Below are 21,691 nucleotides of genomic sequence, written 5' to 3'. Positions count from 1 at the left end.
TGCCGCGACCCTCACGCCCGGAGTCTTGCATCGACGTGCTCCGCGGGAAGCGCCCCTCCAGCAGGGACGCCAGCTTCTCATCCTCCCCTGCGGACAGAGGGCCCCGTGAGACTGGCCAGGCGCTGGGAGCCGGCGACTTTGGGAAGGCCCCTTGGACCCCAGCACCTGCCATCGGCAGAATCCGCCACGTCTGTCTCATCCCAGGGCAGCCAGGGATCTGCACCCCAATACCATTGCCAGTTTCGGCGGGGGGGGGGCGTTCTTGTGAAGACTGGGGAGAGGAGTCAGTTCAGATATAGGGTAGAGGGGGGCCTGGAGAAAGTACCCAAACTCTGACCACACAACTTGGGGCCAAGACCTGCCCCAAACCTGGGACATAAAGAGGCTCAAATGAGACACCCCAGAAGGGTAGGAGCAGCCCTGCAGTCATGGAGGTGGGGTGCAGGGCTTCCCGAGTCCGATCACAGCCTGCAACCAGCAGGTTTCCAGGGGGTGGCCTGGGGGCAGCCAGAGGCAGAGAAAAGGGCACTTTCTGAGCAGGAAGGATCCATTGCAGACACAGGGACAGAAGGGCTGTGGCCAGGGAAGCCATGCCTCTGGCAGGGAGACAGCTGATGCCCAGGTAAGGGGGTGCGTGGTGCATGTCCAGTACAGGATCAGGTGGATGGAGTGGACCGAGGCTGCCAGTCACTGGGAGCGAAGGAGGGTGGATGGAAATGGAACTGCAGACTGACCACCCCACATTTCGGTTTTACTCCTTGCTGGCTGTGCAACCCCAGGCCAAGCCCCGAGCCCCTCTGAGCTTCAGTTCTCTCCTGGGCAACACACATTAAAATAAACCCCACTCTGCCTGCCTCGGACATAGTTAGGGTCTGAGCAAGGGCAGGTGGGAGTGCTCAGAGCCCACATCTCCCTGCTGCCCACCTGCAGACCGGCAGGGCCTCCTTGTAGACACCATGTGGACACCTGTGCTGCAGGTGTTGTGGCCCAACCCAAGGAGAGTGCATTAATGGCGCTCCATGTCGACACACACGCCTCTTGTGGAGTGCCTTTTGGGGATGTGCACCTGGCCTCCCTCTGGCTGGGTGATATTTTTATGAACTCAACAAGATGCCTCTTGCCTGTCCACAACCGCCTCCCCCGTTAGCCAGCCAGTGCTTGCGCCAGGCCGCCCACGCCCATTTGCTTCTTGGCCTGCTTAACAGCTCTCATATCCCCAGCTCAGCACCGGTGGACTTTTGAGTAAAGAGGCCTTACTGTCTGACGTCCCTTAACCTATCAGCACTTCAGTTTCCTCATCTCAGGGGCACTGCCCTCCCTGCTCCCTCCCCCATTGTGGGCCTGTGTGAGGTGGAGCCATTTAGAGCTTACAGCACAGGGCTCAGCACCTAGAGGGGACCCAGGTCGTCATCATCATATCAGGTCTGCCTTCCACCCCCTTGCTGGACACAGGAACACAGTATATAAACACCCACCGCCCACGTGCGTGAGACAGGTACACAGGGAAGCCGGTGCCCCAGGAGCTGCAGGGGGTGTGATGTGCCAAGTTCTAACTTCAAGTCCCTTGCCTCAGGATGAAATGGGGAGTCTGTTCTGATGCCATCTTGGGTGGGCAGAGAGCAGTACCCCAGCACTTGAGTGCTGGCCCCCAAATGGTAGACCAACACCACCAAGCACAAGCAGTGGCCCAGTGTTCGCTCAGTGCAGCCCCTGGGGGAGCCTCAGAGCGGCCCTGGATGTAGGCAGGCACTCGGTGGTCCCCACATTTCCACATCAGCACCCTGAGGTTTCAAGGACTGAACCATGTGCCAAGGCCACATAGCCAGGACAAGGGGCGGGCTCTCCAGGAGTCTGGTAACTTGTTTGGCAGGCCAAGAAGAGGGGTCAAAGATGAGCACCATTTGCCCTGGCTGTTGTTCTCAGTGGTTAGAGCACTGGCCCATGCACCGAAAATTCTCAGGTTCGATTCCCAACCAAGGGCACGTGTCTGGGTTGCGGGTTGGAGCAACCAATAGATGTGTCTCTCTCATATCTCTCCTCCCCCTTTCCCCTCCTCACTCCCCCTCCCCCACTTCCTCCCACTCTCTCTGAAAATCAATGGAAAAAATCCTGGGATGAGGATAAACAAAATGATGAGCCCCTTTCAGCTCATTCACGGCCCAAGCACTGAAAGGTCGAAGAGGGTGAGTGGGAAAGAGCTGCCATCCCCATCTGGGCTCATGTCCCAATGGGCAGGCACTTGGATGTGCACCTGTTTGTCCTGGGACTGGGTGTAGCTGAGGGATAGCCTCTGGCAGAGTGAGGTCAGGTGGAGAACAATGCGTCTGGCAGGCCCAGGTCAGAGGGGGCCGAGACAGATGGCCCCCGATGAAGCAGGAGAGGGCTGGGGTTGGTCCCCAACACCCCAAGGCAATTGGGAGCCCACAGAGGGTCAACTGCAGGGATGAGGGGTGATATCTGCTCTGCAGAAGTCCCCATCTGACCTGTGGGTGGAGCTGGGAAGGGAGGTCTGAAGGACACCAAAGCTGTGATCCAAGAGCAAGACACCGAGGCCCGGCCAGGCAGGGCCACAAAGCTGGTGAGGAGTCAGGCACAAGGCATTTGAGGAGGCAGTGTACCCCTAATTTGTCAGGGGAAGCAGAGAATAAAGAGGAAACCATGGAGGACTCCCAGGGCTTAGGCCAGTGGGAGGAGGGAGGTACCTCTGAGCTCCAAAGTGGCTGCAGTCTCACCAACCCTCTTCCTCCTCCTCCCCCTACAGAAAGGACCCACAGCAGTCCCTGAAGGACCATGCCACCTATGATGATGGCCTTTATCAGTAACTCACCACATGATCTCCCAGAAACCCCCACTCATCCTGCATGTCAAACTCAGACACCCAGGTGTGGCTGGTACCCCTAGTTGTCTCTAACTGGACGTGCTCCTTCACACTCACCACAACTGCCAAACTGAGTTGTCTGCACATGTGTCACCTCCCCCAACTGAGCCCCCACACCTGGCCCAGGGTCAGTCTAGAGTGGGCATCGAGCATCAGGGGTCCTAGGGTGAATGAGGGATTGGGGTTTGGGCAACTGGTTGGCCAGGTGGGTGAACAGAAGACAGGTAAGGCAGCTGCGTGATCTTGGGCAAGTCACTTGGCCTCTTTGCCTCAGTTTCATCGTCGGTAACACAGGTACTAACTATAGTGTTACCTCTTCAGGGTTCCTCGAAGGACTACGTGTGGCAGTGAGCATACGCAGTGTTGGTGTAAGTGTTGAAGGGGCATTTACTGGTTAATACATGATGAGTGTGGTGAGGTGTACATGGACAGATAGATGGATAAGTGGACAGGTCTGTGGGTAGATGGATGGCAGGTGAGCAGGAGAGGGCACTGGATGCCTAGAAGGATGAGCAGCAGGTGGGGCTTGTTAGATGACCAGGCCCAGGGTCAAAAGAGGACATGGCCAAGTGTGGGGCATGACATCAGCTGGAACGTGATGTCCCATGGAGACAGGTGCAGAGGCAGAGAGACCAAGGACACAGCCTTGAGAAAGTTCCATGTTGGTGTGGTGTGGTGTCCTCCTCGGGGAGGACAGAAGGACCCACCTTGGTGTGTGGGGCTGGGAGAAGCCTGAACATGTGCAGCTGAGAAGTGTCCTAAAACTGGGAGAAGAGTTACATGGACAAGGAAGCAGGAAAATCAACTGTGAATTGAAGTCCAAAAGAGAGGGCTGGTCACAGGCACCGGGAGGAACACCCTGGAAAACACTGGTGACCATGGTGGGAGCAACTTCAATTTTAGGTACAGAGCTAGCCTTCCGCAGCTGCAGGCGGGGGACAGGAGACAGAAAGTATAGGTGACTTTGGAGAAACGGACTGTGAAGGAAAGGAGAGCGGTATTGAGGAAAGCTGGGGTAGGGGTGGGGGCAGGTTCAAGGGGAGGGTAGTTTTAGGACCAGAAATATGACATATACTCAGGCATCCAGCATAGAAGACAAGGCCTAGGGATGGGTGGGAGCCATGGATGGAGGGTACCCACTGGACAGGAAGCTGTAGATAGGTGTGGGGAGAGTCTGAAGAGTCTGTTTTAGCAAAGTATCTCTGAGTTTGCCAAAGGACTCACCCCCACCCCCACCCCCACATATGTCCACATATGAGATCTCTGGGCTAGGGCCAGGGAGAGGCAGGACTCAGAGGGGAACTGAAAACCCAGTTGAAGGTGGAGAGAGAGGGTCCTCCAGCCCTGTGTCCACCCTGGTCCCATTCCCCCCGCCCCGTGCAGACCCCAGCCCGGCCGTACCTACAGACTTGGTCCGTGGAATCCCCTTCCGCAGGGAGCCTGGCAGCTTCTCTGGGCCTGGGAGGCCCTGGCGCTCAAACAGTGACTGTGGGAGTCGGGAGGGTACATGGAGGTTCCGCCCACACTCTTCCTAAGCCTCATCTCACCCATGCACTATGTCCAACGTGCTGGTGCCCAGGCGCCTGCCTCCATAGCAGGGCCAGGTAGCAGAGGCCTGGGCAGAGTGTTGGGTGGGTTGATGCAGAGGTGGCCAGAGCAGACAGCGGCCCTGGGTGTGGCGCAGGTGAGGCTAGGGGAGTAGCCCAATAGGTGCCCAGTAGGAGAAGTGGGCCAGGGGATAAAGACACACTATTTGTGGCATGAACAGGGCTGGCACAGAACCTGCCTAAGGCACTGAAAGCCATTCAGCACGTGGTCAACTGTGGCCATTCTGGGGGCTGAGGTGGCCCCAAGTGTCTCCAGGAGTCTGGGGGATCTTCACAACCACTCCTAAAGTGTGGGGTCCAAATGATGGACCTCCACCCCAGAAAATGTGCAAACACCCATGCTCCACCCAGCCCTCAGCCCACCCCCCACACCCAGCCACCCAACAGCTTACACTGATCTCGGCCGGGCCTATCGCCCGGATGAAGGCCACCACTTGTGAGGAGACAACCAGGAAAGAGAAAACACAGCAAGAAGGCTAGAAAAAAAGAGAAAACCAAGATGGTGGCATAGGGAGTGGACCTGTGCATGCTGCTAGAAGTGGGCCAGGGGATAAAGACACACTATTTGTGGCATGAACAGGGCTGGCACAGAACCTGCCTAAGGCACTGAAAGCCATTCAGCACGTGGTCAACTGTGGCCATTCTGGGGGCTGAGGTGGCCCCAAGTGTCTCCAGGAGTCTGGGGGATCTTCACAACCACTCCTAAAGTGTGGGGTCCAAATGATGGACCTCCACCCCAGAAAATGTGCAAACACCCATGCTCCACCCAGCCCTCAGCCCACCCCCCACACCCAGCCACCCAACAGCTTACACTGATCTCGGCCGGGGTGATCCTCCGGCTGGTGGGCCGCTGTTTGACGGTGGCCGCCCTCGAGTCAGCATCCGCGATGTCAGGCCTCAGTGCGGGCTCCGTGGCGGCCGCCAGGATCTCATCTAGTTTCTCTGCACACCAAGAAGGTGTCTTCTCAGCCACCATGACCTTGAGCAGCCTCACTGTTCTGTCCTCCCCACAAGGCTGGTCCACCCCATGCTGGGCCCACCTCAGACCTCCCACTCCCCAGGGCTGCTTCCAGACCTGGGATGGTGGCCCTCACACACCAGAACCCAGGTTCTGCACCAGCCTGCCTCTCCACCCTTGGCGAGGCTCCAGGGGACCCTGGAGACACCACTCCAGGAAAAGGCCGACTGACCCTTAGGGGGAGAACCCGGGCACACTGCTGAGAGCCCCGGTCTCCCCAAGATTCCGTGTCCTTTGACTTTCACTTTTCTCCTCAGCACAAGGTATCACCCTCTGGGCCCAGCGCACAGGACAGCCCTGAGGTCCAGCGGGTGCCCACGAAAGATGCGAATCAATCAAGAATGAAAGAAAACAGCTGAGTGCCCCAGGCTGCTCAGGAAGCCAAAGAACCTTTGTCCAGGTGGGAGGTGCCAAGAAGAGGGTGTGGGGCAAGGGGGACCCACAGGGCTGAACAAGGCCTGGGGGAAAGGCACCAGGAGCCCCCAGGCACTGTTCTTCTCAAATCCGTTGTAAAAGAAAAGCTCTGTTTGTTTTTATTAAAGCTGGTTGACGCTTTTCAAAGTGTTGTTTTTTATGAACACGACTTGGAGGTTTTGTTAAACAACTGGGTGTGTCTGAGAGCTATCAGGTCCAGCTGGAGGACAGATGGGTCCAGTTGGGGCCAGCGCGGAGTGCAGTCGGGTGCCCACCTGCTGCCAGGGGACCCTCTTGTTCAGGAGCCCTGCCCACTCCATCCTTCACTCAGGTTCGAGATCCCACCCTCCCAACCAAGGGACTGTGCCAACCCTACAGGCCCACGCGTCAGGTCACCCAAGAGCCCCACGTGGGAGAACGTCTGGGGTCAGCCTCGACACCTCCTACCAGCACCTGCTGTCCCACCTCTGCACCCGCCCACAATCGCCATGCAAAGCAGATAAACTTCTGAGATGTCCAGTACCCAACCCAGACCAGACCCACTCTGTACACTCACTTTCCTGGCTTAGCCTCTTTATGACTCAGTTTCCTCCTCTGATGAAAGAGCACACAAGCGGCACCTGCCTCAGTGTTGTGAGATAGCGCATATCTAGAGGTGCCACCACTGTCAGCTCTGGGCAGGCACCAAGCACACGCTTGCTACAATCAGCTCCACAGCTGCCCTACAGCCCAGGGCACCCAGCCCGCCCTGACACGAGGGCCTGGGGGAAAGGCCCTCCTGGGGGAGGGCTCCACCAGAGTTTCAACTCACCCGGGCCCAGGTGCGGACCAGGGAGGCCTGTTAGAGGCCCTTGTTTGTTTTGTAATGAGGTGAATGCCTTCCCTTTGGAGCCGAGACCATTTAGGTTCCAGGCGGTTTCCAGAGTGGGAAGTGCTTCACCTGTCATCCCACAACAACCACACGAAGAAGATACTGTTACTGCCCTCATTCTACCCAAGAAGAAACTGAAGCTCTGAGAGATAAATTGCCCAGATCACAGACCCAGTAAATGAAAGGTCAGACTTAGCTGCCAGGCTGCCCAGAAACCACAGACAAAAAGACAGGTATGGAGAGAAACACTTCCGTGGGAATCGCAGGGCACGTGCTCACCTGAGCTGTGAATTTAGAGGCCTCTTGTCCAGGTCCGGAACTCGGTCCGAGACCCAACGCCACATGCTCAGTAAGGTAGCCAAGCACAACTGCTGGCTGTGGGCCACGGGACTAGGCCAGATGAGAATTATTTTCAAATTGGAAAGAATAAAAATTCTTCATACTATAAACTAGTGAGATTGACACCCAATCCCCCCCCAAATTAGCAAGTGTGCTCTTACAGCATTTCAGATATTTAGGTAAGGGAATGAAGCCCATTAGGAAGCGGGTCTGGGTCCCTGGCATGTCTCACCCCCAACCCCCCACCCCCCACACCACCAGACACACACACAGCTGTCGTGGGGCCGGGGCGGATGCGGCTGTTTGAACAAGCGGGGCCTGTGGGGGCGATGAATCACCATCACTGCCCCTATAACTGGAGGCAGTGCGCAGGCCACAGCACAGCTCCCTGGGAGCCCCGCTAATGAGCCCAGCACAGAACCGATGTGCTCCAGAAATAGTTCGCATGTCGGCCTCAAGGTGTGCACAAAAGTGTCCACAGAGGAGACTCCATCACCTGTTTTAACGCCTGAAAAGATGCCCAGGAAAGCACTTCACTGGGTCTGGGGAAGGGGCGGCGAGAACTCAGAGGGCCAGGCTGCAGGTTGTGCAGGAGAGTATGGACTGCAGGTGGGCAGGTGTGTGCTGGCACAGGAAAGGCCCATGGGTCCCAGAGTGAGGACCGGTGAGCACCGGGTACATGGACAATGAGGGGCCACAGAGCCACCTCTGGCTTCTGTGTGGCCTGGAATCCTGTTCACCGAGAGGTGGGAGAAGCTGGCAGAAGCCAGGCCCTGAGATCTGACAGATACTGGCCCTCAGTGCCCAGGCCCAGACTCTGTCCCCACATGGATGCTGTGTCCCTCGAAACCAGGCCAAACGTACAGGGAGGCGCCTCAGAGGACATGGCAGATGAGGTCTGAAGGTAGCAGCAAGGGATGGGGAAGCCAACAGGTGGGCGATGCTGGGGTGGGAACTCCAGGCTGTCTCCCCAGTGCTGTGGGCCCAGACTCATGCTCTGAGGGACTGTCAGCACTGGGCTTGACCCCAAAACAGATCAGCACGGAAACAGCACCCATACACCAGGCACAAGGGAGCCCCCAGAGCAGACAAGCAGCAGCAACCTGGGCCAAGTCAAACACCGGACACTCCCACCCCCGAAGTGTCACAGCTGGGTCCTAAACCCACCCTCCCTGGCTCCAGGCCTCCGCTCTGGGGGTTCCCAGCTCTGCCTCACCAGGCCACCCCAGTTCACCTGAGCCACAAGGCCCCTGACCAAGCCTATCACATCCCCAGGTGACCCTAGCCAGGTCCTTCTACTGTGCCCCCACCAGATCCCAGAGAAAAGGCCATCAGGAGGGTACAGCCCAGGCCTCCAGACCACCCTAAGTGAACTGGAACCTCCTCATACACCAGCACTTCCCTGGACAGGGGTCAGGCGAAGCTGTGGCCCTGGGGACACAGCAGATGACTCACCCCCTTTCCTTCTCCGAATGGAGGCTTGGAATCAAGAAACAGAGCAAAGGGGGTAAGAGGCAGGCTTCATCCTTAGCACCCGGGCCCCATTCCCCACCCCCTTTGCCCACCTCTCTTTTCCCACCCCTTCTAACAACCAGGACCTCCCAGACCCCCACAACCCACAACCTACACTCTCTACCAGACCAAAGGGGCAAATCTGCCCAATGCCAAATTAGTACACAGCTTGAAACTCGAGGCAGAAACAATCACAAGCAGAGACATATGCTTTTGTGTGCATGCACACACATACATGCACACACACATTTACAGTCCACTCACACATGTACACATGGGGCCCATGCAGTTCCACTCACACTCATGCACATTTGTGTGTGTCTACACACACGATGCACACACACTTGTGCACATCCACATACACTGACTCACATGTGTGCACACACACTGCCCATGCATGTTTGTGTACACATATGTTCACACATTTGTGCATGTCCACTCACACACAAGTTCACACATGATGTTCACGCACGTTTATACCTGTCTACTCACACATGATTACACACATGCACGTGCACATCCACGCATACTTATACACTCGCTTGTGTATGTCCACTCACACACATTTACATACATGCTTGTGCATGTCCATTCACACACGATGTGCACATGCTTTTGTACGTCCCCACACATCCACTCACACATGTGCACACATTCATGCTCATGCACACACAGACATGCACACACAGACATGCACACACATGTGGAGACGTCCACAGACAAGTAAGTCAAATTCTTTTAGAGAAAGGGCAAAATCCCATAAAAACCAAGCTTGGAGTCACTGATGGCATCACTGGTTGCCCTGGAGCATTCTGCACAGTGTGTTTCCAACAAAGGGCAGGCCAGTCAGAGACCGCACACTGACGTGGCACCTGCCCCAACGTTCTCATCACAGAGGAAAAAAGACCCAGAAGCTCAAGATTTACCATGAGAAAGTGGGTGAGTAGGAGGGGACTCAGACTCACCGGGCACTCCCAAGTCTGGGTCTCCACTGACCTCTGCAGCCCCAGCATGTCCTTGGTTCATATTGAGGAGATGAGCATGTGGGAACCCCGATGCACACTTGCCTAAGAGCACTGGGGGTGTCCTGCCCTTCCTTCTACCACCTGTCTCAGGGGAGGGTCCCTACCCACCCCCTTCCTCTCTGTTGTTTCTGCCAGCCCCTCAGCCATTCAGGGCTCTGCTTCTCCCCCACACTCTCTCTGAGCCCCCACCCTTGCCACCTGCTTTTTTTGTCACCTCACATCTTCCTTTCTTTCCAGCTATTTAGGTCATCTTCTCGATAGACTACAGGGACCCTAAATGGTCCCATCAGTTCTCAACAGTGTGACACAGAACTGACATGTTAATACTGGCAGTGAGCCAACGGGCCTTATGTCTACCTTTTGAAAGCACCAGCACTGGACCGCAAGCTGAGCTCTGTAGTATGTGGGAAGACCCTGATGCCGGCCTGGCTTCCTCAAACCAGGTATTCATAGAGGTCGACACCTGGGCTGGCTTCCCAGGACAGCTGTCCTCTGCGGGGCGGAATGGATTTTCCTCCAAACAGAGAAAAAAAAAAGCCTGGGTCCAGCTTCAACCAAAGCTGTGACCCCTCAGTCAGCAGTGTGGACAGAGGCTCTGTGCTAAGCTGTTCCTTCCTCATCCTTCCTGAAACTCTGCTCCGGAAAAGTGGATGAAGATGACGCCGACCTGAGGCTGCAGGAGTGAGCCCCTGGAAGACGAGGGCTACACAGCAGCAGAGGGAAAGCCCTGGACCAGGGCAGAGAGAAGGGAGGATCTGTGTTCAAGGGTTTCTTCACACAGAGCAGCCACTGGTCCCTGGATTACAGATCTGGGGTTGCCCAAGCACCTCTTCATGCAGAACTGGGGGCTCCCTTCTGACGTGCTGCTGAGCATGGCTGGGTAACAGCCTCTGGAAGGAGGCTCCTGGGACCCGCCCAACAGAGCCTCAATATGGTGTCTAGACAGACCTCGCTGCCTAGGGGTATTGGTGCATTGATCAGTTTGGACACTCAGTCAGTGTAGCAGATCAGCTCCCCATGACTAACCTTGAACCCTTGTGACCCTGAGACCAGAAGTCTGCTAGCTTCCCTGCTGCACTCTTGAATGAGTGGGTTTTAGCAGGATATAGAATTCTAGGTGGAAAAGCATTTTCACACAAGACTCTGAAGTTATCATTCCGTCGTCTCCTAGAAGCTACTACTGCTGATTAGAAATCAGCTGTCAGTCTTCCCTTCCTTCCTAGGTCATCCAGCTTTTTTCTCTGGTGGTTACAATTTTCCTTTTTGTCTATGGTGTTCTGAAGTTTTCCTATGACAAGTCTACATGTGTAGATTTATTTTATATTTCCTTGCTTGGGACTTACACTTCTTTAAACTGGAGTCTCGTCTCCTTTTTCAATTTTGAAAATTATCAACCATTTACTCTTCAAATGTTGCCTCTTCCTCAAAGTTTTTATTCTTTTGTGTCTCATCTGCCCTTTGATAGTTTGTTATCTCCTTGTCTCCTGTGCTGCATTTTAGGTGATCTCTTCAGACTTATCTTCTAATTCACTGTTTTCTTCAGCTGGGTCTGTGAACAACCCTGCCACACGGAGGAATCCTGTTCATCTCAGAGATTTTTTTTAGTCCCAGTGGCTATAATTTTTGTTTCAATACAGTTTTTTGGGGATCCTTTTAAAATCTTTTTCTTTCTTTATTTTTTTTTCCTTTTGGTACTGTCTTGTTCTTTCACTATGAATTCTGTCATTTCTCTTAAACTCTGTATTTAAACACATTATTTTGTCTCTTTCATATTCTTCTATGATTTTCAGTTCTTTTGATGCTAATTCCAGTTCTTGGGTGTGGTTCCAGCTTTGGGTCCACAACCATATCTCTTGGCTTTGTAGGGGCATCAGAGCCTCAACCCCTTGCCTTGGGAATCTACATCCTGTCCCAAGCCATCATGGACTATGGCAGCATCAGCTTCCTCTCTTTTTGGCTCTGATTTCTTTCTTCATTTTTGAGACCTAGGGGATTCCTATTCTTTTGTTTCAAGTTAGCTATGTGTTTTTATTTTATTCATAATATTCACGGGGAAGGAAAATCCTGTCAATTCCGTTGATCTGGGTGGCTGTCCTCCATGATAAACTACAGTCAAGAGTACCAGCTTGCACAGGGTGGCTCAGCCCGTGGCCAGGATGGGATCAGGGCTCAGTCAATGACTCAGGTCAGGAATAACTTTAGCAGACAGATAGGGCTCTTTCTATGGCTAGGGAAGAACCAAGCCTAAGCCAGGGTTGAAGCTCATTCTAGAACCAGGATCAGGGTCAGGACTGGGATAGATCCTGGCTGAAGCCAGAGTAAAGGACTGGGTATAGACTATAGAAGGACAGAGCACATTAACAGTCATGTGACTAGGACACGCTCATGAGGAGGACGCTGATGGTCACAAATATCAGGACATGGCTACGTATATCTGGACACACCTATGACGAGGCTATTAACAGTCACATATCTCAAGACATGCCCACAACGAGCTTACCAACATCACTCTGGGACTGTGCCCACAACATGCCCCATCAAAGCCCTGACACACTCTTATGTGCCTCCTGCAGCCCACGAGGGCCTGCCCGTCACTGAAGCAGTGAGGTGCACACAGCCCTGTGAGGTCAGCCGCTCACTGTAATTACCCTGCTCAACCAGTGAGTGAGCTGGTGCTGAGAGGGTAAAACAGATGCACAAGTCACACAGCCAGCGCCAGGCAGAGCCGGGGCAGAGCCCAGGGCCCAGACTCCTGCCCTTTTCTCACGTGGGTGAAACGAAGGAGTAAAGTCAGACTGGAGAGCCACATGTGCACGCATGCAGACACACTGGTGGGCCAGGCCCTGCTCCCGCCACCGTCTGGTGGCCCCATATCCATCTCCAACCCTGTCATCCAGCCCCTTGGCCCTCATCCCATCCACATGTGTCCCCCTCATCATCCCACCATTCCAGCACCCACCTATTTACCTTACACCTCTTCACACATCTGTCTGTCCTTCCTGCCCTCTCTCCCTCTGCCTGGCTTTGGCGCCAGCTCACTCCACCTGGCCACCCACCCTGGGCTGCCCTCAACCTCCCGCCCCCACTGCTCACCAAGTTCTTCAAGCTCGGCCGTCATGGACTTGGAACGCAGGGTCAATGTGGTGCTGGGGGCCCTCTTGGGGGGCGGCGGGGCTGCAAAGAAGAGGGAGGCCTTGGACCTCCTGTCCAGCAGCAGGCAGCGCGGCGTGGCCAGGTGCAGGTGCCACTTGCGCTCCACCGCCTGGATCTCCTCGTACTCCCGTGAGGACGTGTCACATTGCGCCAGGATCTTGTTCAGGCTGCGGCTGGATGCAAACTTCTTCATGGCGCTGGGAGCTCAGGGGGTGCTGAGGGCCGGACTGGCCAGGGGCCTCAGGAGGTGGTCAAGAGCCCCAGGAGGGGTCACGGTGCTGGCCAGCTCTAGCCTGAGTGCCCACCCTTTAGCCTCTGAAGGCTGAGCAAGGGCCACCAGAGCCATGGGGTGGGGGCTGGGAGGGGTCCCCAGCAGGCGGGACTCTTGCTGCTCCAGGGCTCTCCCAGACCCTGGAGGCCACTGCCCCTCAGGGGACTCTGGTGTGGTCAGCTAAGCCACGGCCTGGGCTGGGCCCGGCCAGCAAAGCCCTTCCCTCAGGTGCCACCTCCCCCTTCCCTCCGACAATGAGCGGAAGGCAGCGTCAACCTCACAGTTGCTATGGCAACCCCGGCCTCCAGGCAGCTGCTGGCAGTGCAGGGAAGGAGGGCTCTTCCACACCAGGGGCTGGGGGAAGCCAGGAAGCAGGGGGCGGGGATCTGAGGAGGGGCAACTTGGGGTCAGGGGTCACAGACTGGGGGCCAGGGGGCCAGTCTAACAGCAAGAGCTGGGAAAGCATCCAAGCCACGAGTGGGGCATTTCACTTGGGTTCAGACACCTGATGTCAGCAGTCTGGGGCCAGGGGATGGGCAGAGGAACATGGGCCCGGGACCAGCGGTCTAAGGTCAGGAGCCAGAGGGGAGAGTCTGGGCGTGAGACCTGAAGCCTGACACCTCACCTCTGCGTCGAGCCCCGTCTTCTTCCGGCTTCCTGGTCACCGACACAACCTTCATGACGAGACGGTTCCCGCCCTGGCGGATCAGAGCCACCACCTGCTTATGTCCAACCTTCACCACGTTCACCCCGTTCACCTGGGACAGACAGGTAGGTGGGTGGGGGTGGTCCAGGTGTGTCCTCGGGGCTCAGAGGTCAGCACCCACCCAGACGCACAGGTAAGGATGAGCCTCACCTCGATGAGGAAGTCTCCCGTGCGCAGCCCGGCCCTCCAGGCCACACCCTCCACATCCACAGACTCGAGGTACTGAAGTGCAGGGAAGGCCGGCGTGGGGGTGAACTCCTCGATAGGGGTCTCTGCTGCAGGGGTGGGCGGGGCGTTAGGGAGGGGCTTCACTAGTGTGTCCAGGTGGAGGCGGTTGTCACACAGTAACAGCCCAAGAGTGGCGCAACATGCCGAACAGATAAAACCAGGCAGAGCGCCCTGGGCTGGGCAGTGGGCAGGCGCCACCCAGGACAAGAGCCAGTTCTGGAATCCAAGGTACATCCCTCTGAGAAACTCCCCTCTCACCCCCACCGAGAGGCCCGACTGGGTCAGGCACACGAGAGCAGCAATCTTGGACGTCCACAAGGAGGAGGAGTCCCTGCCCTGTACTGAGACATTCCAGACCAAGAGTATAGTCACAGCAGAGGGACAAGGAGGGGTGTGGCCTGGAGAGGGGATGGGGTGACACTGGGGACAGGTGCAGGGGCAGGGAGGAGAGCAGAGGGGCGGAACAAAAGCCCCAAACAGTTTGCAGCCCCTGCCAGCCTGACACCCAGCCCCCAACCCTTCATTACCTTTAGCCCCCCGCAGCACGAACCCAAAGCCCTCGTGGTCCCGTTTCTGCAGGATGGCCACCTTGTCATCAATGACATAATCGCTGGTGGAGGAAAGCAGGGAGGGGTGAGAAGAAGCCTGCTATCACGCTGGCCAAGCTGACCCCACGCATGCCCCAAAAAGGGTCCCTCAGGCAGGACCCACCCTGGGAGGGCTGCCCTTGAACTGACCTGGGAGGGCAGAAGAAGGCTGGGCGCCACCACTCCCTCCTCCTTCCTCTTCACCCAGGCCTCCTTGTCCAGCTCTCAGCCTCCCTTTACATTTGACATCCCACTCACATGCGTGCCCGTGTGCCCACCTGCCCACGTGCCCAGCTGCCCACCTGCCCTGCGGTACCTGTGAGAGGTGAGGCTGTCATAGGAGCCCACAGTGTAGTGGCGGAAAAGTCGCTTCGTCCGGTCCTCCCGTGTTTCTGAGGGGAGTTTCAGTTGCTGATGGAGGTCATACCCTCCAAGCGGCCTGAACAGCCCCTCAACCACAGTGGTCACCAGCCTCTGCCCACACCCCCTGGCCTGGTTGTGCCACATGGAAGTGGGGAAGGGGGGATTCTGGGTCCTGGGCCCAGAGGTCCTGAGGTCAGAGGGCAGAGGGGACCATATGGGAAATTCTGGCTTCTGGGGTCAGGGTTCAGAACAGGGCAGGGGCTGTGGGTCACCTCTCCCCCATGCACATGGCAGACCGACCAAGGCCACAGAGAACCGGAGCCCGGAGTTACCAGCAAAGATGTCCATGTGTGAGGCGCATGCGTGTGGCCCACAGTCGCGTGTAAGTGCTGTGCTCACATGTGCTTGTACATATGCATGTCTCTGTGTCCAGTCATGTACCTACGTCATGCTACATGCCCACATGCACTGCCATGGAAACAGCACTGTGTCTTCACTGCACCCCTCACACGCCCACTGATGCTCAACCTCACGGGGTCCCTTGCTCCAGGTCCAGCCTCTGAGTGCACAGAGTCCGGGTGTGGGGGCTGGGTCCCTTCCCTGATGTCACGACAACGCACAGAGTTTTTTCCCACCTGTACTCTTGATCTTGGCGTCCCTCGCAGCCACTGCCCCACCCTGAGCCTCCCTGATCCCCTGCAGACCTGCAGGTTCTATGGGACATACCCATCCAGCACCTCCCTGCTCCAGGCTCACTTCTGCAGCTGCCCATGGACCAGATTCTCTGCCCCCCAGACCTCATAGCACCTCTGCCTCCAAGGTGTTCCCCCAGATGGTTCCACTGCCACTCACATTTCATCCCTCAACTCCTCCCTCATTCTCTATCATTTCAGTATTTCTCAAGATTAATTTATTCATTCAACAAGTATTTACTGAACTCCTGCTTGCAGCCCCTGCCAGGCACTCTTTGTTTTAGGCCTCTGAGAATACAGCAGATAACAGAACTAAGCCCCTACCCTATAGAGTTTACAATTCTTTCAAAGAGAGGGAGAGCAAACAAGAAATACGTATATACATAACATGCCAAATGCTGGTAAGTGTTAAGAGGATGCAGGACAGGGTTACAGAGAAAGTCCACGGTTCTAGGGTGAGGGAGAGATAATGGATATAAAGATGGATGGATGGGTGGTCACATGAAGGCCCCCCAAAGGCACAGGCCATGAGGTAGCCACCATAGATTGCATGGGTAAAGGATTTCCTGGGGGCAAGCACTCAGGGTAGGAAAGGAGATCAAATGAGAATCTATGATTTTTTAAAATATATTTTTATTGGTTTCAGAGAGGAAGGGAGAGGGAGAGAGAGATAGAAACATCAATGATGAGAGAAAATCATTGATCGGCTGTCTCCTGCATGCCCCATCCTGGGGATCGAGCCAGCAACCCAGGTATGTGCCCTTGGCCAGAATCAAACCTGGGACCCTTCAGTCCGCAGGCCGATGCTCTATCCACTGAGCCAAACCAGCTAGGGCCCTATGATTTTTGATAACCTATCTCTTCCACTAATTGTGAGCTAACATTTATTTCTGTGATCCTAGCACCTAGATAACTAGAAGAATAGATGGGTGGACAACTGGGTGGGTTGTTGGACGAATGACTATATGATGGATGGAGGGAAGGAGGGATGGAACAAGAAATAGATGGAAGGAGGGATAGAGAGCAGGAAGGATGGATGAAGGGGTCAAAGGGTAACAGATGCATAAACAAATGGGAAGGTGGACTGAGTGGTTTGATGGGATAACTAGATTGGTGGATGGATGGAAGGATGGGTGGACGGATGGATGAACAGACAGACAGATGGACGAGAGGGTGGGTGGATTGATGGACAGACGAATGATGGATGAACGAATAGATTGATGAACAGACAGATGGATAGATGGATGGATAAATGGATGAACAAATGGAGAGATGGATGGAAGAAGGGATGGATGGTAGATGGATTGATGGATGGATGGATGGATGGATGGGCAGATGGATGGAGGGATGGACCGATGGATAGATGGACAGACAGATAGATAAACAGATGTGTGGGTGGATAGGTGGATAGATTGGTGGGTGAATAGATGGATTGATGGACAGACGGATGGGTGGATGAATGGATGGAGGGGTGCAAGGATGAATTGATGGTAGGACGGACAGATGGGCGGAAGGAGGAATAGATAGAAGTAAAGATGGATGGCTGGACAGATGAACAGGTGGGTGGCTGGAAGGAGAGGTGGGTGGGTGGATGGATGGATGGATGGATGGATTGATGAATGGATGGACGGACAGACAGAGGGTTGGATGGATAGGTGGGTAGATGGATGGATGGATGGAAAAATGGGTGGATGAATGAAAGGAAGGAGGGTTGGGTACACTGGGTGGTCTGGGTGGGTTGACAGATGAGTAGATGATGGCAGGACAAGTGGGTGAATCAAAGGATAAAGGATGTAAGAGTAAAGGAAGCAGAGGCTGGATGGAAAGAAGAAAGAGCCCCTCTTAATGCACATGTCAGGGCAAGTACTGGTCTGGGTGGCAGGATCTGCCACTACCTTGTGTGATGCTCAGAATGCTGACGGTCCCCTTCCAGGCTCTCCCTATAGAGAAGGGAAATGCACCCTGCGCGGCCCGTAGGTTTATCACCCTGGCACCCTCCCAAGCACCGATCTGTTCTTTTCTCCCCTCTTTGCACACACTGCCCATCATGACGGACACCCGCTTGGACACTCCTGCACTCCATCCTGCGTCCAAGGCCAGAGCAGGCCAGGCCTCATCACTGCTCAGGTCAGCACCAGACTCCTCCTTGCCTCCACCACACCCTTCTCACATTCACCCAACTGTAGACATGTCCCCCGTGCCTGCCTGCAAAAGGACCCCAACTCCATCGTTCACTAGCCTCCCATTTTCAGATTTTGTCAACTAAAATGTATTTATTATATAACAGAAATTCATTTTCCAGTTTCATTAATCAGGCACATGAAGCCAGCTGAAGTGAAAACACACAGCATGACCACAGAGGAAGGGGGGGGGGGACAGCTGCCAGAGCCACAGCCTTCCAGGTGCCCTAAAAACCAGCCTCCGAACAAACAGGGCTTCGCCTCATCATCTCCCCCTCACAGCTCAGGGGCTGTAGGAGGCACCCTCTCTGCTAATCCCGGGCATCAGCCTGGCCCCCATGTGTTGGCACAGTGTCCCCTCCTTGGCCTCTAAGTCTCTCTGTCCCTACTCCAGTCTCAGAAACAGATCTTTCTTTGGATCTGGGCCTGTTGGAAGCAGGTTCCCATTCCTGGGCTGCCTCTGGCCTCTGGCACAACCCAGCCCCTGGGTCCCAGATCAGACTCTGCCCAGGATGCTGGCAGGCCCGGCCTGCACCGAGGACAGAGTTACTCCGTCCCTCCCAGCAGGCAGACTCCATAGGCCTCTCTCCCTCTGCCCACCCAGGAAATGCTCCCGTCTACCCAGGTACCTGTTGACATTCTTTCGGGGACAAACCCCAGAGCCACCCCATCTAGGAGCCCTGCACTTGCCCAGAGGCGATAGCTCCTGCAGCAGGATGCTGTGTGCTCTCTCCCTTCCCAAGACTTCAGCCCACCCGCCCCTCAGCCACCTCCAACCACCCTGCCTGGCCCTCATACTAACCCTGAGTGGCCTGCACACTCAAGATAGCACCCCGTCTCCTCCTGCCACCCTGCCACAAACTCTAGTCCACTGTGTTCCCCCTGGAGCCACAGCCACCTAACGGGCCTCACACCTCCACTCCAGCCCCACCGCCCCTCCCTGCACACTCAAGTGTCACCCACCCAGAGCCTGTGAATTGCACTGGCCACAGCACAGACCCTGCAGCTACTGCCTGTGTCACAAACGAGGCTGCTCCTCAGGCCGTGGGACCGGCCCTCCTAGAAATGGACCAACATCCGCTGTCCCCCCTCTGGGACCTGCTGGGGCAAGTGAGTCGGTTTCTGTATGGGAAGTGCGGGAAACCACAGCTGGCACCAGGACGCTGCTCCGAGCACGCCAGGTGGCAGCACGCGCAGACGGGCTCTGCTACCGCCACCATCAGCTGACCATCCAGAGGACTCCTGGTCATCCTTCAAGGCTCAGCTCAAACGCCTCTGCTTCGAAGCCCTGACTCCTCAGGCAGCCCTGGGAGCATCTTGTGCTAACACTGCGTTCAGGCCTCACACAAACGTGAAACCAGGCAGAGAGCCAGCCTCTGTGGTCCTGGCTCCCAAGACAAGATCCAACCCACGTCAAACACCTAATAAACATATGCTTCCTCAAATTCCAGCTCCAGTCCAGGCCTCCCTCCCACTCTCTCCAGCCTCAGCCTCGAGTCCAATTGCCCTGGAGCCACACAGTTCTCAAACCAGAACCAACGCTGCCCACCTCACGGGGGAGCACAGACCACTCCCAACTGAACACATCTGGAGGACCCCTCCTCCCCCGCCCCTCCCCGTCAGGTTTGCACCAAGGCCCCAAACTCTGAAAGCCTTCCTCACCGGAACAGGCCGCCCCATCTACCCTCCACAGGCACACAATCGGGGCCGCATCCCTGCCACACACCCAGCCACCTGGAGGGCCACGGGGGCAAGGCAGGGAAGAGCCAAGCAAACAGGAGAAGGCACCTGCTCAGGAGCAGGTCAGAGGCCACGTTCCACACGGGACAGGAGTCCGGGCCACCTCGGGTAGGCTTCCCTCGGGAAACTCTCAACCAGATTAAGAGGGCACAGCCACCCAGGGCCCAAGCCCTGTGCAGAAGAAGGGGCCCTGAGCCCTTGGTCCAGAGATACCACTGTGACCACCACTGGCCACTGCTCAGGAGAGGTCTCTCTCAGCCAGAAATAACGCTCGTGGGTCTGGGAGACTCCTTGGACCTCTGAGTGCTCATTGCAAGGCTATTTATTCCCCAGCTATGCAGCTGCCCTGGCGTGGGGCCTCCAAAGGGCCTCAGACCACAGCACCCAGAGGGGTCCCTCCTGGAGGCCAAGGCCATCCCCCCTGCTGCCCTCAGCCTGCCTGGCTGCAGGGCACCCACAACAGCCCCTCTGGGCCCAGCTGGCCTCACTTCCTCTTGGCAGACCGGCCTCCCCACACTGCCCACCTGGACAATCTGTCCACTTTGGAAAGACGTCTCTCTTCTCACACTGACCTCATTACTTGTCTGCCAGCCATGCAGGAACCACGCACTCCAAGCACCCAGTATTTCTCTTAGGGTCATGGGGGGGGGGCAGTTGTATGGTCCCTGGGGGGCACATGTGGGATCTACACAGATGCATGTTCATACATGTGTGTCCTGTGGGCACAGCACACATGCTTCCACTACTGTGTGGTGTCCGTAGGTACGTGCAGGGTGTGTGTGTGCCGTGTGTCTGCTGTGCACACAAGTTTGCGTCCACGTCGAATATGTGTTTGAGTTTACCCTCGTCTTTTCTCTGAATGTCCACATGTATTCAGCTCCAAGCAAGGCCAGAGGGGAGCTAGGGAGCAGCCCAGGGGATGTGGGGGTCACTCACCATGCCGTGTATCATACTGTCTCATCTGCACCTCCTCCACGCAGTCGGCCGGGAACCAGCCCGTGCGGCCCTTCACGGTCCCCTCCCAGAAACCGCCCTCCCCAATGCTGAGCACTGGGGGGACAGAGGCCAGAAAGACTGTCAGGCAGGGCAGGGGCAGGCCGCCCCCACGGCCCCCACGGCCCCCACTACCTCGGGCTCAGGTTCTCCCCGCCCACCCAGCACCCTTCCTCCCTCCCCTTCCTTTATCCTCCTGGCGTTTTCCCTGGAAAGATTTCGGGATCCACACGGAAGAGAAACGAACAGATGGGCACAGCACAGGATGGGCATGTGGGGGACAGAGAGACACACAGATGGACACGCTCGTGGGGGGACAGGAGGCAGAGGCAGGGGCCACCATCCTGCTCCTGCTCTCCCAGGTGACCCCTCTCCTCCCATTCCATCCTTGCTGTCACCCACCCCAGGGTCACTGACCAGAGTGCAGGGTCACTGCTTTGCCAGGGGACTGGGCCACAGATGGACCAGGCAGGCTGACCTCAGGACTGTTTCCTCCCCAGGCTCCCCTGGCATAGGGCACCCACGAAGATAGGGCCCCGATGATGGCAGAGAACCCCAGGCTGAGGTTCCCCAGAACAGAGGAGCCCCGTGCCAGAAACCCTCCTAATACACAGACACCCACATAGTTGTCACAGACATCACCCACAATGGCACAGGCTCCCCACGGGCACAAGGATTTCCAGGGAAGAAGTCCCAGAAGTGACCTAGGGGCCCCATAACCATAGGGAGTCTGTAATGGGATAGCGTCCTTCGAACACAGAGAACCCCGATGATACCAGCCCCCGTGACACAGAAACACCCCACGACGAGAGGAGCCTCGGTGGGGACACAGGGAACCCATCACGATGGAGGGACAGGAACCCCGTGCACAGAGACCCTCCCGGGCACGGAGCCCTTCACGACGACACAAGGGGTCCCCCGTGGCAGATGCATCCCATCATGACCGCCGTGGCTCAAGTTCCCAGGGCGACCCCAAAATGGCATCAGCCACTCCAGACCGCGGTGCACCCGACCCCGCCCCCCGCGCCCCTCACCCTTCACGGCCTCGCCGCGGTGCAGCGGGATCTCGCCCTCGCCCTGCGGGCTGTGCGCCTTCACGGCGATGAACTTGCGG

General features: G+C 56.4%; 1 protein-coding gene across 1 annotated transcript in view; it reads right to left on the bottom strand.

Annotated features, from left to right (window-relative positions):
- The window catches only part of SHANK3 (SH3 and multiple ankyrin repeat domains 3), a 46,832-nt gene that overhangs the window by 11,835 nt on the left and 13,306 nt on the right, over window positions 1-21,691 (bottom strand). Inside the window, exons 9-19 of the mRNA XM_015568726.1 lie at window positions 21,612-21,684; window positions 20,521-20,634; window positions 14,926-15,001; window positions 14,550-14,632; window positions 13,945-14,069; window positions 13,714-13,846; window positions 12,758-12,838; window positions 8,583-8,606; window positions 5,297-5,427; window positions 4,280-4,364; window positions 4-87 (exon numbers count right to left, since the gene is read on the bottom strand). Coding sequence (XP_015424212.1) covers window positions 4-87; window positions 4,280-4,364; window positions 5,297-5,427; window positions 8,583-8,606; window positions 12,758-12,838; window positions 13,714-13,846; window positions 13,945-14,069; window positions 14,550-14,632; window positions 14,926-15,001; window positions 20,521-20,634; window positions 21,612-21,684 — 1,009 coding nt within the window. The remainder of the gene's footprint in view (window positions 1-3; window positions 88-4,279; window positions 4,365-5,296; window positions 5,428-8,582; window positions 8,607-12,757; window positions 12,839-13,713; window positions 13,847-13,944; window positions 14,070-14,549; window positions 14,633-14,925; window positions 15,002-20,520; window positions 20,635-21,611; window positions 21,685-21,691) is intronic.

The sequence above is a fragment of the Myotis davidii genome, unplaced genomic scaffold (genome assembly GCF_000327345.1).
Source record: "Myotis davidii unplaced genomic scaffold, ASM32734v1 scaffold845, whole genome shotgun sequence".
Classification (NCBI taxonomy): domain Eukaryota; kingdom Metazoa; phylum Chordata; class Mammalia; order Chiroptera; family Vespertilionidae; genus Myotis; species Myotis davidii.
This window is presented reverse-complemented; position numbering and strand designations above follow the sequence as displayed.